We start from the raw sequence: 17175 nt of genomic DNA, 5'->3' as shown, positions 1-17175 counted from the left end.
GGACAAAGTGGCCCTGAAAGTCCCTTTCAGTTTGGACATTTTATGAGTCTTGAAGTTAAGCAGCATCTCTGGTTTGGAGAAAGTTTTGTTTCTGACCCCTGATGTGTCTCTATCTATCAGAGAAGGCGTTAGGTCTGCTCTGCCTCTTCCTGGCCAAATTTGATTCTCCTTTGGGCTCACTGGGATTTAATCCTATCCTGGAGTTAGCAGTACAGAACTTGGACCTTTCTTGGTGAAGAGAAATTTTTCAAGAGCCAGAATCATGCATGTCTCTCCCTATGCTGGAAACTAGAGAACAGGGGGTTAATCAAAACCACAGGAAATGTTCTATTAAAAAGACTTCAGCTTTAGACAAGCAGTTTATCCATTCTGAGCTGCAGTGCTGTTGTCTGTAAACTGAAGATGCTGGATAAGATTATCTCTAAGGTCCTCAAGCTCTGTGGGTCTCTGATTTCTAGTGTTACACTCCTAAGTCTGGGAGAGGTGAAGGATTAAGTGTTTGTGTACAAGGCCTCAGGATGTGTTTGAGAATGTGCGCTGGGGGTCGGTTCATACGGGAGGAATCTAGACTGAATTTGAACACGTACAACTTTCCTGATCTATGGATGTAGGTTAGTCTACTTGTAAGGGTCTGTCATGAGAATGTATGGGAAAAGGACAGGGACAGGATCCACACCTATGTGGCTATAAAATTACATATGTGTTTTCTTTTTTTTTTTTTTTTTTTGTGACAGAGTCTTGCTCTGTCGCCCAGGCTGGAGTGCAGTGGCCGGATCTCAGCTCACTGCAAGCTCCGCCTGCCGGGTTTATGCCATTCTCCTGCCTCAGCTTCCCGAGTAGCTGGGACTACAGGCGCCCACCACCTCGCCCGGCTAGTTTTTTGTATGTTTTAGTAGAGACGGGGTTTCACCATGTTAGCCAGGATGGTCTCGATCTCCTGACCTCGTGATCCGCCCGCCTCGGCCTCCCAAAGTGCTGGGATTACAGGCTTGAGCCACTGGGCCCGGCCTACATATGTGTTTTCTTAGCATTTGTGCTTGCCTTCTGCATGCTACCACTTAGTGTCATAATTGTTCATTTGCATGTCAACTTTGACATTGATTATGGTTACCTGAAAGCAAGAACCATTTTGTATTCATTTGTGATAGCTTCCTTTATATTTCCAGAGTCTAGTAGATGCCCAAGTTTATGATAGATTATCAATACATAGGCATTCAATTAACATTTGTTGATAAAATAAAGTGAGAATGCAGCTGTGTTGCTTGCTTGGGAATTTGGCTATGTGCAGTATGTATTTGTGTGTGTACTGGAATGCAATAAGGATGGTGATTTTTAGTTTACAGAGAACACACATTATCCCTTGCTTCCCCACAACGCCTTTCCCCCCACCCCCCCCCCAAAAAAAAAAAAAAAGCCTTTTCTAAGATTTGAGACTGAAGAACTGAGTTCCAATGAATTAATTTGAAAGTAGTACTGACACCCTTAGGGAATTCCCTAGAGACCCTAGGCTCAGGTAGGGTGGAGCAGAGGAGGGAGCAGGGAGGGAGGGGTTGAGGAGGTCTCGCTGAATCAGAGTTAAGATTTATACTGGAGATTCCCAGCCGGGCACAGTGGCTCACACCTGTAATCCCAGCCCTTTGGGAGGCCAAGACAGACGGATCACCTGAGGTCAGGAGTTTGAGACCAGCCTGACCAACACAGTGAAATCCTGCCTCTACTAAAAATACAAAAATCAGTCAGGCATGGTGGCGGGCACCTGTAATCCCTGCTACCCTGGAGGCTGAAGCAAGAGAATCGCCTGAACCCAGGAGGTGGAGGTTGCAGTGAGCCGTTCACACCACTGCACTCCAACCTGGGCAACTCCATCTCAAAAAAATATGTATATATACTTATTGGAGATTCCTAACCAAGGATCCACTAACCCCCTATAATTTTATGTATGTGCAGGTTGTCTTTTCTGGGATGAGGACCTATAGCTTTTATCAGGCTCCCAAAGGGGTTCTTGACTGAAAATATTGAAAAGCCAGGCTCTAGAAGGCACTGTGTGACAGAAACGAAATCCTTGAATCTCAAAGTGTGGTCCAAGGATCAGCAGCACAGGCATCACCTGGAAGCTCAGGCCCTAGCCCCAGACCGGCTGGATAAGAACTTGCATTTTAACAAGATCCTGCAAGTGGTTTGTGTTCTTAGTAATGCTAGACAAACATGGCCCTCAATGCTATTAATAAGATCTGCCTCTTCTATGAGCCATCAGGCTCATCTTGTCTCTTAAATCCAAGTGGTAATGAAATGTTCTGAAGAGGAAATTCCTGACAGCCCACAGTCTAGTGCACTAAGCGTCACACATCCCAACATGCTCAGCCCTGGGAATCACTGCTCAGCTTTCACCTTCCGGCTGGGAAGAGGCACTGCCCTGGGGAAGCCAAGGGCTACAGTCAGAAGAGGAGGAGGAAGAGGAGCTGTTGGGATCAATTTTTTAAAAGCAGAATGAAATTAAGCTCTATGCACCAGGGACTACAGTGACAAAAGCTTTTTTGTCTGTGGGGTAATTGACATCTATTATAAAATAAGAGTCCATGTATGGACTTGTATTGAGGAGACAAAAAAGGAAATGTTGGGGAAACTGCTCCTTATTTCAGTCTGGCCTTTTCCAGTGGGCTATGCAGGGAAGGAGCCTGTGGGAGCTCACCCAGGATGCAAACCGGCTACCCCAAGTACGCTTGGGGGAAAGTCAGTCTTCCATTAGTAGAGTATTTTGCATACTAAATTGCATGTTTCCCCATTTTCAGGCATGGTATTTCTTTGGCTTGGCACTACCAGAATACTTCAGGACATCTAGTCTCCAACATATCAGCACCAAATACTACAAAATACCCCTGCTTTTTTCCTTTCTAGACTACCCGTTGTCCCCGGGCCCCTGGAGATTCCCATGGCCCCCACCCCCAATCACCTTCAGATAGGAGCCTTGCTCATCATCAAAACTCGTCTTGCTAAATTTCTCAGGAGCCAGGTCGAGCTTCTTGGCTTCAAGCCCCAGGAACCACAGCTCCGTGTAGCCCAGGATTTCACTTTGCTCATATGGAGACAGCTGATTCTTAAAAAGCTTTAGGGCCTCTGTGAAAAACACTACAATTGTGAGTTAAGTTGAGGCAGCATAGGATTTGCCCAGGATGCAGACGATGGCATCCTTCCAGGTCACGAGCCATCGGCCTGTTTCCCAGCTGGGTGGCTCACTGAGGACCATGCATCTGGCATCTCACAAAATGGAAGTATGACAAAGATAAATGTCAAGGTCTTGCACTTATTTCAACAAATCAAGGAAAGAACACAAGGACAGGGAAAGGGAGAGCTCAGTCCCCATACACCTGGGGGTTAGAGCAGTGTGGGTAAAAATTCCAGGAGTAAAATTAGTGTCAACGCCGGGCGTAGTGGCTCACACCTGTAATCCCAGCACTTTGGGAGGCCGAGGCGGGCGGATCACGAGGTCAGGAGATCGAGACCATCCTGGCTAACACGGTGAAACCCCGTCTCTACTAAAAAATACAAAAAACTAGCCGGGCGCGGTGGCGGGCGCCTGTAGTCCCAGCTACTCGGGAGGCTGAGGCAGGAGAATGGTGTGAACCCGGGAGACAGAGCTTGCAGTGAGCTGAGATCCGGCCACTGCACTCCAGCCTGGGCGACAGGGCCAGACTCCGTCTCAAAAAAAAAAAAAAAAAAAAAAAAAATTAGTGTCAACAATAGTATATCGTTTAGGTGGCAAGTTGCCCAAGTTAATGTGGAATGAAGCTATCATTAGTTGAGAGGCTTTGAAGACTGTAATGTCTGCAGAGGAGGCTTCACGCTCAAATCTGCAGCTGAATCAGGAAGGACCTCAGATTGCAAGGAGAGATTATGAGTTAGGACTTTTCTACACTGGCCAGATCACATCGGCGCTCTGGTGCGTGGTCAGGGGTAAAATTCACAGTCATTGATAAACTACAGCATTCTCAGAGAAAAGAAACTAGGATCAGGACGGGGACACCATATTATTTGACAGACTGCTGAAGTGTTGGAGAGGGAACTGCAAGGAAAAAGAAAAAGACTTACAGGGGACAAGACTTCTGTTTTCATATAAGTGAAGGGCAGTCATGTATACGCTGAACAAGGCATGTTCTTTGCCCAGAGGACAGAGCCAAGGCATAAGATAGCAGGGGGCAGACGGCAGCTCTGTAAAGGCAGAACGAGCTCAGGACTGAAATGACCTCTTCGTGCATAGTTCCCGGAGTTGTTTAAGAACAACAAGCACCACTTTCACTTTCTAAGTTGTGGAAGAAGAGCTGTAAAGCATCCGATGATGGCACCCATAGTGGATGCTTGGTGGGTTTGGGTGGTCTTCCTTTGTGTCCTAATAGGTTATGAGTCTCCGAACCCCGTTAGAAGTCTAGCCACTGGCCAAAAACCCATGTGCAATCTTTCAGGCCTGACCACAAGGCAGTCCACAAAGGCTTCACCTGGCAAGCCTCACGGGTAACGATGCCGCCCTGCGCCACAGCCGGTGCACTGCAGTCTCTGGAGGAAGCTACAGCCAAGGACGGAGACCCCTGGCTGGCCATGCTCTTCTACATATCTGCATTTCTAACCAATATCCCCCCCCAGAGGCTCCTCCCCAACACCTCCTTACCAAGAGGAAGGAGCTTCAACACCCTTTGCTCTGCCCTCTGTATTCAGTACCTTTCCACCCCTAGCTCTTCCACTCTCTCAGTGCCTTCCGCCTGGCCCCTGGGTCCATAAAATGACAGGAGCCTTCTGTCTGGCTCCTTAAGCAAATGAGACACTTCCTTCTGTCTGCACGGGTACATCCCGCCCTTGCCCAGAGTCACTCCATGGGGGAACATTCAGCCTCCTATTCAGCCTCTTGCTTATACTACCACAGTCAGAGGTTCAGCGCTTAACTTCTACTTTCCTCGTGGTTTGCTGCCTTCACTGATGACTCTGACACCTGGCAGCTTAGCTCACTCCAGGCAGCTGAGCTCTTGACACCCTGACCTTCCATAACCACCTCCAAATCCTGCTACTGCCCCAAACGCATACCTGCCGCTGTCAGAGGCACCTTGTGCTTCTTTGGTGACTTCTCCCCTGCCTTGGGATCCTGGGTTTTAATGCTAGGGTGCAAAGGTATTTCTGAAGCCTTGAGCTCTGAGGCCGGCATCTGATTGTGAGCTTGATTCTCCTGTCCAGGAAAAGAGGTTTGCAATAAATAACTACTTAAGACTCTCCTGGGGGACATAACCGTTTCTTTAACCAAAGACACCCACCTTCAGCCAGGCTATTTACCTACCTCTCCAGGGAGAAAACAGCAATTAAGAGACAGTAGGTTCTCCCTATCTCTCTCCCAAAGGAAGTATCTGTCTGACTCACACTGTTCCTGGGGGTCTACCTTACAGTATGCTGTTGACAACCCCAGCAACATCTCACTGTGGGAAGAGATGGGGACAGTTTTTCACTGCTGCTCTTAAGGAGGTGAGTTCCCAGCTAGACAAAGTGACTTGCCCAGGAGCACGTGAACTTATGTGTGTGTGACACCTCTTTCAGTTGGCACCTTCTCACCTATTATCTCATTTGGTCCCTACACAAAAGAAGTAGGAGGACATGGGAGGAAACGAATATTTTGTATGGTTCCACCTTTCATGCACAGCGCTTCATTTTTCCTTTCCTCAATGAATCCTCCTGACAACTCTACAGAGGGACCATTTCGTAGCTAAGAAAAGGTTAAGGACTTATTTGCTCAAGCTTATAATCATTGTAAAGAATGGGAACAGGACCAGAACCCAACTCTTCAGCAGATACTGTGCTTTTCCCCAGCATCCTGGGCCTTTCTAAAACTTTGGACTAAAACCTTCTCAGGGTCCCGTCCGTCTGCACCCACCTGATACAGCAGGGATGACTTCAGCAGGACTTTCTTGCTAATGCGTGGGAAGCTTACCATATTCTTCTTCCCCTTGGCGTCCACAAAGGGGAGTGAAGTAACACTGGAGTTCTGTAGAAGGAGAAACTGCATACATTACAAAAACCTTAGGCAAGAAAACGTCTCCAGGCATCATTTCTTCTAGCCCCCCTTCCCAACCCCCCAATGAAAGATGAGTCTAACCCCAATCCGGACATAAACCTATTGTTAACGTTCTTGGCAAGAAATGCAGATTCCAGAGCAGCAGAGTCAACAAGCACATGGGCTCTGGGTTTGAGTTCCTGCTCTACCGCTTACTAGCTGTAGACTTTCAACAGCTCACACTGACTCTTCCTCGAAACCTCAATTATTTCATCACTACCATGGGAACAAAAATGGGGCCTACCTCATAAGGCTTTTGTGAGGTAAATGAGTCAGTATATAGACTGTAAGTGCTGGCCATTATTATTATTACTCCAATATCTTACCACCCCAACGCAGGGAAGTTCTTCCTGTTATATCACGCAGATCTTGCTCAGTGCAACATAAGCTTCCATTTCCTCTATGACTACATTATTGACTTGACCTACTCACTTGGATCCCTGCCCTCCTCCACTGATTGACTAATTAATCAGGAGAGAGGTCAAAATAGCTAAAATTTGGAAGCAACGTTAAGTGTCCATCAACAGATGGATGAATAAAGAAAATGTGATACTTAAACACAATGCAATACTATTCAGTCATAAATAAAGAATGAGATCCTGTCATTTGCAACAATATGGATAGAACTAGAGATCATTAGGCTAAGTGAAATAAGCCAGGCACAGAAAGAGAAATATCACATGTTCTCACTTATTTGTGGATCTAAAAATCAAAACAATTGGATTAAGGGAGAAAGAGATTAAAAGGATGGTTATTAGAGGCTGGGAAGGGTAATGGTTGCGGGAGAGGTGGGGATGGTTAATAAGTACAAAAACATAGATTGAATAAGACCTCGTGTTTGATAGCACAACAGGGTGACTATAATCAATAGTAATTTAATTGTATTTTATTGTATGTAACACAAAGGATAAATGCTTGAGGGGACGAATAACCCATTTTCCATGATGTGATTATTACACATTGCATATCTCTATCAAAACATCTCATGTGTCCCATCAATATACGCACTTACTATGTACCCACAAAAATTAAAATTAAAACATTTTAAAAAATCACATGGCAATGGTGATGTGGACAGAGTGCTGTCATCATGTTATGATACATGTCATGATGAACTGGCCAAAACTGCCTGTTCGAAGCTACCCTGGCCACCCGCCTCTCCTCATTCTCTCCTAGAGAAAAGGAGCTGAACATCACTCCCTACCTTATGAAAGACTTGGGTCATTCTGGAGTTCTTGGTGTTGGAAGGTGGCTTCTGGACTTGAACTGAAGGTTTACTTCCAACCTGGATCAAGTGGAAGAAAATAGGAACAGTGCTTGGCATGGCCTCATCCCACACTGCATATTGTTGTTTCATTACAGTAAACAAACTATGCTTGAGGCCAGCTCTCCTGACCCCTAAGCTAGGAAGAGCCAAGAGAGGCTCCAATACCTAGGTACTCAATGAATGTATGAGTGGATGATTATCCAAACAAATGACCTTTCCCAAAGTGTTCATCCTGGATGGGCTTGGCCTATGGTTTTCATGCTTTAAAAAAATCAATATGGCCTTTTCTTCCAATAAAACCTTAACTAGAGACCCTGGATACGGTAAGGAGTAACAGCTGAGCTGCTCTTGCTCTTTAGAAAAGAAAATGGCCATTGCCTTGCCTGGAAGTCTTTTCACCCTGAATGTGGCTCTGAAGGTGGCATAGCAGAATCCGCCCAGTGGAACACAGGCACCCAGCCTGTGACCTGATCAGAAGAGACTTCACATCTAGAAAGGGTGAGGAGGAGAAGACCAAAATACTAGAGCAGTGTGTCCCAGAGGGTGGCAAGCACACCACAGAGGAAGGGGACGTAATATGTGTAGTACACAGATAAAGCGTTACCTAATAGGTGTGGATTTACTGTAAAATCCATTTGAAAAACTGTAATGAGCACATTGAACCTGTAACGTTGTAGTTGTTATTATTTAGGATGAGATTAAAATTTAAGTTAAAAAAAATAAGGCCAGGCATGGTGTCTCACACCTGTAATCCCAGTGCTTTGAGAGGCTGAGGTGGGACGATCGCTTGAGGCCAAGATTTCCAGGTTATGGTGAGCTATGATCGTGCCACTGCACTCCAGCCTGAGCAACAGAGAGAGACCTTGCCTCTACAAAAAAAATAATAATAAAACAGAGTGTGCGGACTATGTAGGTGTGGCAAAAACTGTGAAGCTGGCACTCAAATGACTGAAGCTTAGCAAACAACAGGCCACAGCTTGAGTCGAAGTTCTGGTCTTTGAAGCCAAAACAGGAGTTCTCCTTCTTCCAGACCTCCCCTATGGAATTGAAGGATGTTTATCCAAAGCTGACACACAGCTGGTAGCAGACCCACTTCTGTAAAAATCTGGCCGCACTGAAATAACAACTGGGTACAACAATTAATATCATCCAGCACAGCTAAGTCCCGCACAGCACAGTAATGATGAGGACTATTTGGGACAGTAAATCTTGACCTCCTGGAATAGGGAGGTAGTCTGAGGGAGAGAGGGTTGCATAGAGCATGAGACAGGGTCTCAGACCACGTTAATTCGCTAATGTGCTATATTTAGGATACCACTATTGAATGGAAAATGATATCTGAGCAAATATTGCAATTGCAAATCTCAGAGTCTCAATTTCTCATCAAGTAGGTGTGTGGGGATGAATATTCATTAGCGTCGTCAATAACGGCTGACATTGAGGATGCGGCAGGGAGACTGGACAGGTACGTGAAAGGTACATGAACAGAATACAACCCAAACTAAATACGGAACAAAGGGCACGGACAGTGAGTACCAACAAAGAAGGAAAAGATCACCGTGAACACAGTCAGACCAGGAGGACGGTGGTAGAGGTGGTGCATTTCTGAATGGGTGAGGCTTGGTCTGGGCTTTAACCGAGAGGACGGGTAGGAAGCACGCTTGTTCAGTGGAACACCATCATCCAGGCATGCCCCAGGGCTCCTCACCGCTCATGCTGGGTAAGCAGGAACGGGGGGTTGACAGCGGGCCATGGAAAGCACTGAAAGACTAAGACGCTTGGTCTTTATCCTGTGGGCAACAGTGAACCACTGACAACTTGCATAGCTGGGAGTTACATGTGCAAAGCAGTATTTCAGAAAGACCCCATTAGCAGCAACGCGATAAAATAGTGCTCATGGGTATGGACTCCAAAATCACACTCTTCCCTTTTGATTCCCGGCTCCACTACTCATCAGTTGTTTGAACCTGGGCAAGTTATTAGCCTGTCCTCATGTCATGTGGGGATAATATTAGCACCAACCTCAAAACATCGTGAGGATTAAGGGAGTTAATATGTGTAAAGTGCTTTGCATATGCTAAAGTTGTCTCCTTGAGTTCATTTTCCTTACTTGCAAAATGGAGAGAGCCATCTTTTTGCTCATTTCCCAGGACCAAGAAAACCATGGACTCAGAGCTTAGCTGACAGAGCAAAGGTGTGTGTGTGTGTGTGTGTGTGCGCGCGCGCACAGCCCAGGAGTTTAGCAGCCCCAGGTGTGTGTGTGTGTGTGTGTATGTGTGTGTATGTGTGCGCGCGCAGCCCAGGAGTTCAGCAGCCCCAGGTGACCAAGTGACCCTGAGGACTGGTGGCTTCTACGTCTCTGCACACTTGTACTCCATTCTCAGATACCCATGGGACACACGAGATTATGAACTTGCTGATTGTTGGCTGTCTTTCAGCGGCTTCCTGAAGAGGTGCACAATGCCCCATAATAACACTTAATTCTATCAAGGGATCCCCCGGAGACAAGAGGAAGTGGTGTGCTCTCTCATAATCATAGTTGCAAGACAGGATTTTTCTTGTAGAAAGTGAAGCTTTCATGACATTGTTATTGCTAAGCCAATAAAACAGGAATCTCCTTAATAGTCCTGAGTTCTGTATCTAAATCTGGAATCTCCTATGTAAAAAAGGTTTTATTCACAGGGGTACAGAGCATAGGGGGTGCTTCCTGTGCAGTCCAAGACCTGGGCACTGGAGAATGGCTGGGTGGGGACAGAACATTCTTATCTCCTGTCCTCTGGAGGGGACAGCAGATAAGAAGAAAGGGCATCAGAAAAACCCAATGAGGCTCTTTTCTTGTGTCTAGAGATGGTGTCTTTGCCCTGTCACCCAAGTTGCTGCCTCAACCTCCCAACCTCAAGCAACCCTCCCACCTCAGCCTCCCAAGTAGCTGGGACTACAACTACATGCCACCAAGCCCAGCTAATTTTTATTTTTACTTTTGGTGGAGACAGGATCTTGCTATTTGCCCAGGCTGGTCTCGAACTCCTGAGCTCAAGCAATCCTCCTGCCTTGGCCTTACAGTGTTGGGATTACAGGCGGGAACCATCATGCCCCCAGCTAAAGCTCTTTTCAGTTCTCCTTTTTGTGACCATCACACCTCTCAGAAGCCTTCTAAACAGCCAGAATGAAACTGTGAAGTTTCTTTATCTGCCAAACTTTTTGTATGAATGTGTACTGCTTTTATCAGTAAAAATACCATTGTTTAAAAGCAAAAGATATTATAGCAGATAACTATAAATGGTTCCATGCAATGCAAGGGAGGAGAAGGCAGTGATAAATGCAGCAGCCCTCTCTCCATGAGAACCTGGAGAGAGTGGAACAAGCTCTAGAAGGAGGCATCAAGGAAACTACGCTGGGAGAGTCTCAGTCTATGGAAACAGCAATTGTGGGAATCAAGAGAAGGGACAGGAGATGCCGGGCTCACAAGTAGGCTGAGGCCATTAAGATTCTCCCACACATAGGGCCACATTGGAGCCTTGAGATTCCCTGGGGTCTCCGGCTGTGCTTGCCATCACTAGGAGATAAACCCATAGGAGCTCAACACTGCGTTGGCATGCCACAGGAGGGCCGATGGCAGGTGAGGGCTGCTCCAGTCTCAAGTCCTGACCCAGGGCCCCTCCTCTGTCCTCCTGTGAGTCTGTTTTGTGAGCTAGCTAAGCACTTGGGTTCTCACACTTCGTTTTCTCAGAAGAAGAAAAAAAGCAAATTCCATCCTCATGTTTCAGCTAGCTCACCCTTCTCCAATAGAAACTGAGTTCAGCTTAAAAGCTGATTAGAAAAGGAAGGGGGAAAGTTGAAACCAGCTTACTCACCCCGCCCCCTACTCTGCACCTGGCATGTATGCAAAATGACTGCAAAGGTGCCAAACTCTTCCTTCCAGTTACTCAGTCCTGTGATCCTGCTCTTCTTCTTGCCTCAAAGATTCTTCCAGCAACACCTCCCTCCTGCCTCCCCAAGCCAGAAGGATGCACAGAATCACTGAGTTGCGACGGACCTTGGAGATGCATTCATTCTTAACACATTTACTGAACATGTCTATGTGCCTACCGGGCAGTGTGCTAAGCACAGATCACACAGCCCAGGCTCCCTAGCAGTAGAACCCAGAAACCTGTATTTCAAGCTTCCCCAAGTGAGTTCTGGGCTGGCAGATTTGGGGGTCACATTCTAATACAATCCCCTCCTTTGGAACTGGTCTCTCCTACCTCTGAACTTTTTCTTTCTGTCATTGATGTTTATGTATCCTTTTTAACTTTTTACAAATTCTTCTCATCTTCCCCCAGGAAATTCCACGGCAGCAAACATTAGGCTTTCCATGATGTGCCAGCCCTGGAACTTCAAGACCAGTCCCTCTGGCTAGGTCTTCGGGGGGGGGGGTTCCCACAGAACCTACCCTGTGTGTCAGTGTCCACACCATCATTACAAGAACCTGAAGTGAGCTGGGACCAGCTCCAGAGCCAACCGTGGATTTGTTGCATGTCTCAGGAGGGAGTAGGATTTCACTGAGTGTCATCTTCCCCGACACTGCTTCTTTGTATGATGTCACAGGGAAGTGCCTCAATTGCAAATTCGTATTAATGAACACAAGCTGACAACCAACTCACTTTCAAAAGTGAGAGTCAGGGCCGGCCGGGCGCACACTGACGCCTGTAATCCCAGCACTTTGGGAGGCCGAGGCAGGTGGATCACCTGAGGTTGGGAGTTGGAGACCAGCCTGGCCAACGTGGTGAAACCCCATCTCTACTAAAAATACAAAAATTAGTCGGGCGTGGTGGCAGGCGCCTGTAGTCCCAGCAAAGGTGCTGTGATGGAAGTACAGAGCACGGGGTAGCGAGTGGGTTACACATATTAGTACCAGAGGGAATGGTCACAGAGGCTTCCTGGAGAAAGTGCTGCTATGGCTGAGGCCCAAATGCGGGTGAACGATGGGGACATGGACTGGGTCACATGGCGTTGGAGTGGGTGATGGGAGAACATTCCAAGGAGAAACAGAGCAGGAGTGAAAGTGCTGAGATGTAGAACAACGCCGGTTTGAAAATGGCAAGACTTGCAATGGCAGGAGCCAAAAGCAGGAGTAGCAATTGAGGAATGAGAATTGCTTGAACCTGGGAGGTGGAGGTTGCAGTGAGCTGAGATCATGCCACTGCACTCCAGCCTCTGCCATGGAGAAAGACTCCGTCTCAAAAAATAATAATAATAAAAGTGAGAGTCAGAACGCTTTTTCAAACTTCAGATTGTCACGATTTCTCACTGTGAGTGGCATGATTATGTAAGAATAAAGATACCCCTTCACCATTCTTGGCCCACCACATCCCTAGTTCAAGCACCTATTGCAATGGTCTCCTAAGGAGATTTCCTGCCTCTCCCCAGTCTACCCCATCCTCTACCTTCCTCCTGAGTGGCCTCAGAAATGAAACATGAGCATCTGATCACATTAGTAAGTTGCCTACATCTCCTAGCAACTTCCCAGGGAGCAGAAGTCCCGGCTCGCAAAATGCCCCCAGCCTCACCCCTTGTCATGGCCCCACCCCTGCCTTTTGGCCCCTGCCATTGCAAGTCTTACCATTTTCCAACACGGCACTGTTCCATATCTCAGCACTTTTGCCCTTGGTCTGCTTCTGCTTGGAATGTTCTCCTATCACCCACCCCACCGCCATGTGACCCAGTCCATGTCCCCATCGTTCACCCGCATTTGGGCCCCAGCCATAGCAGCACTTTCTCCAGGAAGCCTCTGTGACCATTTCCTCTGGTATTAATATGTGTAAGCCACTCGCTACCCCGTGCTCTGTACTTCTATCACGGCACCTGCAAAGGCTGGTTAGACAAGGTTGTTTTACTGGTTTCTTCTTCTGGTCTATAAGACTCTATTTTATTTTATTTTATTATTTCATTTTATTTTATTTTATTTGAGACGGAGTTTCGCTCTTGTTGCTGGAGTGCAATGGCGCCATCTCGGCTCACTGCAACCTCCACCTCCCAGGTTCAAGTGATTCTCCAGCATCTGCCTCCTGAGTAGGTGGGATTACAGGCACCCGCCACCACTCCTGACTAATTTTGTGTTTTTAGTAGAGATGGGGTTTCTCCATGTTGGTCAGTCTGGTCTCGAACTGCTGACCTCAGGGGAATCTCCCGCCTCAGCCTCCCAAAGTGCTGGGATTACAGGCGCGAGCCACTGTGCCCAGCCAAGACTCTTTAATAAAAGACTTGGGTCTTACGTCAAAGCCTAAGGTGATATCTTGCATTACAGATTGAGCATCCCTAGCCTGAAATGCTCCACTTTTGAGTGCCGACAATGACACCATTCATGTGCACAAACTTTGTTTCATGCACAAAATTACTCAAAATATTGTATAAAGTTGCCTTCAGGCCATGTGCATAAAGTGTATGTGAAACATAGATGAATTCTGTGTTTAGAGTTGGGTCCCATCCCCAAAGTATCTCATTATGTATATGCAAATATTCTTAAATCTGAAAAAGTCTGAAACTCAAAACACTTTTGGTCCCAAGCATTTCGGATGAGAGATACTCAACCCGTAGTAGGCAATTAAATATCTGCTAAAGGAGGAGGAAAAGAAGGTGAGAGGGAAGGAAAGGAGGGAGAGAGAGAGGGAGCAGGAAGTTTGAGGACCTAGCACTTGTCCTGAAAGATCCAAGACGACTCTAGGCTGCCCAGGGAGACAGCTGAGCTTTGAATTCAGTCCTTCCCCCTCCTGGTGGCCAGTCCACCCTTGCCCTGTTCTAGCCTCATTCCTTGCTCCTAGTGGCTTCTGTTCCCACCAGGAAACCGTGCTGCCCTGCTCCCCCGCCCTTCTTTTGGAAGAAAAGTCTCTAATTAGCGAATTCACACCAGAGAATCTTCTCCGCTCATGCCCCCTCTCAAAGGCAACCGCAATTTCCAAGAGAATACCTGGAAAAGGAAGTGCTTTGTTCCAAATAAATGCATCGCTACTCAAAGGAGACAAGAGATGGTTCATGGTAGGAAAGAAGAACCTGTCTGGCAGAAGCCTGTTCCCATTACAAATCGCACTGACCTGACCGTGTAATCTCCGTGTCAGAGTGGATGAAAGAGGTCCCCTGAAGGGTGGAATTCCCAGTCCCATGTCCCACTTCAGTGTCTTGTCCCTAGGTGCTCTGCCTTCCCCTCTATTCTGCCTTGTCATCACGTCAGGCCCTGACCCCCAGCAAGCACAGCCTCTCTCACCTTGGGTATAAAGCTCCGTTTACCCAAGGACCGCAGGGGAGTGTATGTCCTGCCCTTTCACGCCAAGACCCAAAGGATAATAGGACTGGTCCCTATTTAGAGCTAATTACAGCGGAACTCCAGAGGCACTGGCTTATCTTATTACCTTGGACCGAATGCTGGATCTCCTCATCTGGACAGTTCAGGGAAGATAGCGACTGGACTCTCTGCAAGACTCAGGCCACCCAGCCTTTTCAGAAAGTCACACCTCCATCACATCATCCCACCTCAGTCATACTTCACAGGCGATTTTCCTGTTTTCTCAGCTGACTCCTCCTTGTCTCTTCCTCTTTCCCGTTAAAAAAAAAAAAAATCCCCAAGTGCCTGGCGGTTTGATGGGCAAATGAAGCTCAACTTCTGTGATATCAGCTCACAGCTTCTCCTTTACAGGCTCTGTCATCCCTTCCCAGAGGCCAGAACTACGGAGTTAAAAATAAATGCATTCACGCCGGGAAGCAGGGGGCGGACAGAAGAGAGAAAGAAACTCTGGGGATTTTCTGCAGAATGCAACTAGTTAAGACAATCAGGCTCGGCAGAGCATCACAAAGAACTGGGAGGGAAGGAGGGAGGGAGGGAGGTGGCTGGGCTCCTAAGGGTCCCCAACTAAGGGATTCAGCTACCCTGGCTGCTACAGACCTCGAACAAATCACAGCATCTCTCCTGTTGCCATTTGAAGCTTAGAGTTTGCCCTTAAAGCCCCTTTGCTGTGCATAAGGAAGCCCAGGATGCCTAGATAGGGAGGAGCCACCTCCAGATCACACCGACAGCTACAGCTGCACCCCTGAGACTCATTAGGGGGATGAATGTGGCCGGCCTCTTGGGAGGACCAGATTTTCTTCTCACTCATGTAGTAGCCTCCCTGGGGTCCTACCCACCAGCTCTGTCCCTGCCAGAGGTGGAAAGACGAGGCCCTGCCATCCTTGAGGAAGGGCAAGAGCCTGGAGGTCGAGACAGCTGGAGTCAATTTCTGATGCATTCAGTGCAGGGCCTTGGGGAGATGCTTTGTTTTCTGCACTTCTGTTAAATGCACCTTGGTAAATCATGTTGCTGAATGTGACCTTAGGGCATGTGTAGTATAATGCCCTCAATTTACAAATGGAGAAAGAGAGGCAAAGGTTATCCAAGTGACTTGTCCAAGATAACACAATTAACAGCAGCAAGCTCGTCTAGAACGTAAGCCCTCTAGCGTCGTTTTACTGTCTCATGCTGCCACCCAGTGATCTCCTCTGACCTCTTTGTGTTCTGCCAGGAAACCAGGTGACAAGGGATTATAAAGTACTTCCCCGCCAAAGGTCTCTAATTAACAATAAGATCATGCTTTTATTCTGATAGTGCCTGAATTCAGTTGACAGTGGAGACATTCAGAAAGCAAGCATTTATTCTATAAATTAGGCACTAAATTCCCTATAATATAAAGTGGATTTATGCATCATGTAGGAGGGTTTGAACAGATAATTTCTAAGGCTCTATTTCTATTGATTTAGATAGCATGCCTTTGCCTGCTTTTGTATATGTTATTTCTTCTGCCTGAAATGCCCTCCCTCCAGTCCACATGCAGCCTCCTTGCATAACTCCAGGGGGAATGAGTCATTTAGACGAAAATATGAATAAAGAACCCTGTAACTCGTGCCATGCGACAGTACCAAAGTGACTGGCATGTCAGTGAAGCATGAGATGGTACACTGGGCATCAGCCAATGGCTTAAGAAAACTTTGTCTAGGCTCCCAGAGAACTGCTTCTACCTGCATCAGAGCACTCCCATGCCTCAGTGTCACTTGGCCATTGTGTGTTTTATTTTTTATTTTTATTTATCATTATTATTATCATGATTATTATTATCATTTTGAGAAGGAATCTCGCTCTGTCGCCAGGCTGGAGTGCAACGGCGCGATCTCGGCTTACTGCAACCTCCGCCTCATGGGTTCAAGTGATTCTCCTGCCTCAGTCTCTTGAGTAGCTGGGACTACAGGGCGCACCCACCACGCTCAGCTAATTTTTGTATTTTTAGTAGAGATGGGGTTTCACCATGTTGGCCAGGATGGTCTCGATCTCTTGACCTCGGGATCCACACACTTCGGCCTCCCAAAGTGTTGGGATTACAGGCGTGAGCCACCGCGCCCGGCGCATTTGTGGTTTATGCTCCCATTAGATTGTGCATATTCTGAAAGAAGGAGATGTGCATTGTTTATTTTTGTATCCCAGCACCAAAAGCAATGCTTGGTTCTCAGTAATCACATATGGGATGATTCATAAAAGTCCATCCGTCAAGGGTCATTAGGCCCCACAGGAATAGAGAAAAGGACACAGACTTCAGAGTCGGACAGATTTTGACTGGCATTCCTCCTCTGCCGCTTGCTGGCTGTGTGGCCTTGGCAAACCATTCATACTCTCTCAGGTAGAGCTGCCTTTTCCACAAAACACGACTAGTAAAAAGTTAAAAGGTGCAAGACAACACGGTGCTGTGGGTGAGAATTAGCAAAAACTATAAACACCAGAATCAGATCCCCCCCAATATTTCCAAATACTTGTATTTCCAAATATAAT

The 17175-nt window shown here is 47.0% G+C and overlaps 1 protein-coding gene across 1 annotated transcript in view; it reads right to left on the bottom strand.

The window, feature by feature from the left end:
* DYRK4 (dual specificity tyrosine phosphorylation regulated kinase 4) overlaps nucleotides 1-17175 on the bottom strand; it is a 47735-nt gene that overhangs the window by 18605 nt on the left and 11955 nt on the right. The window contains exons 3-6 of the mRNA XM_077953313.1: nucleotides 7290-7370; nucleotides 5906-6016; nucleotides 5071-5209; nucleotides 2951-3114 (exon numbers count right to left, since the gene is read on the bottom strand). Of these exons, the coding sequence (XP_077809439.1) occupies nucleotides 2951-3114; nucleotides 5071-5209; nucleotides 5906-6016; nucleotides 7290-7370 (495 nt within the window). The remainder of the gene's footprint in view (nucleotides 1-2950; nucleotides 3115-5070; nucleotides 5210-5905; nucleotides 6017-7289; nucleotides 7371-17175) is intronic.

Source organism: Macaca mulatta, chromosome 11, assembly GCF_049350105.2.
Source record: "Macaca mulatta isolate MMU2019108-1 chromosome 11, T2T-MMU8v2.0, whole genome shotgun sequence".
Classification (NCBI taxonomy): domain Eukaryota; kingdom Metazoa; phylum Chordata; class Mammalia; order Primates; family Cercopithecidae; genus Macaca; species Macaca mulatta.
The sequence above is the reverse complement of the archived record's forward strand: the minus strand, read 5'-3'. Positions and strand labels throughout refer to the sequence as shown.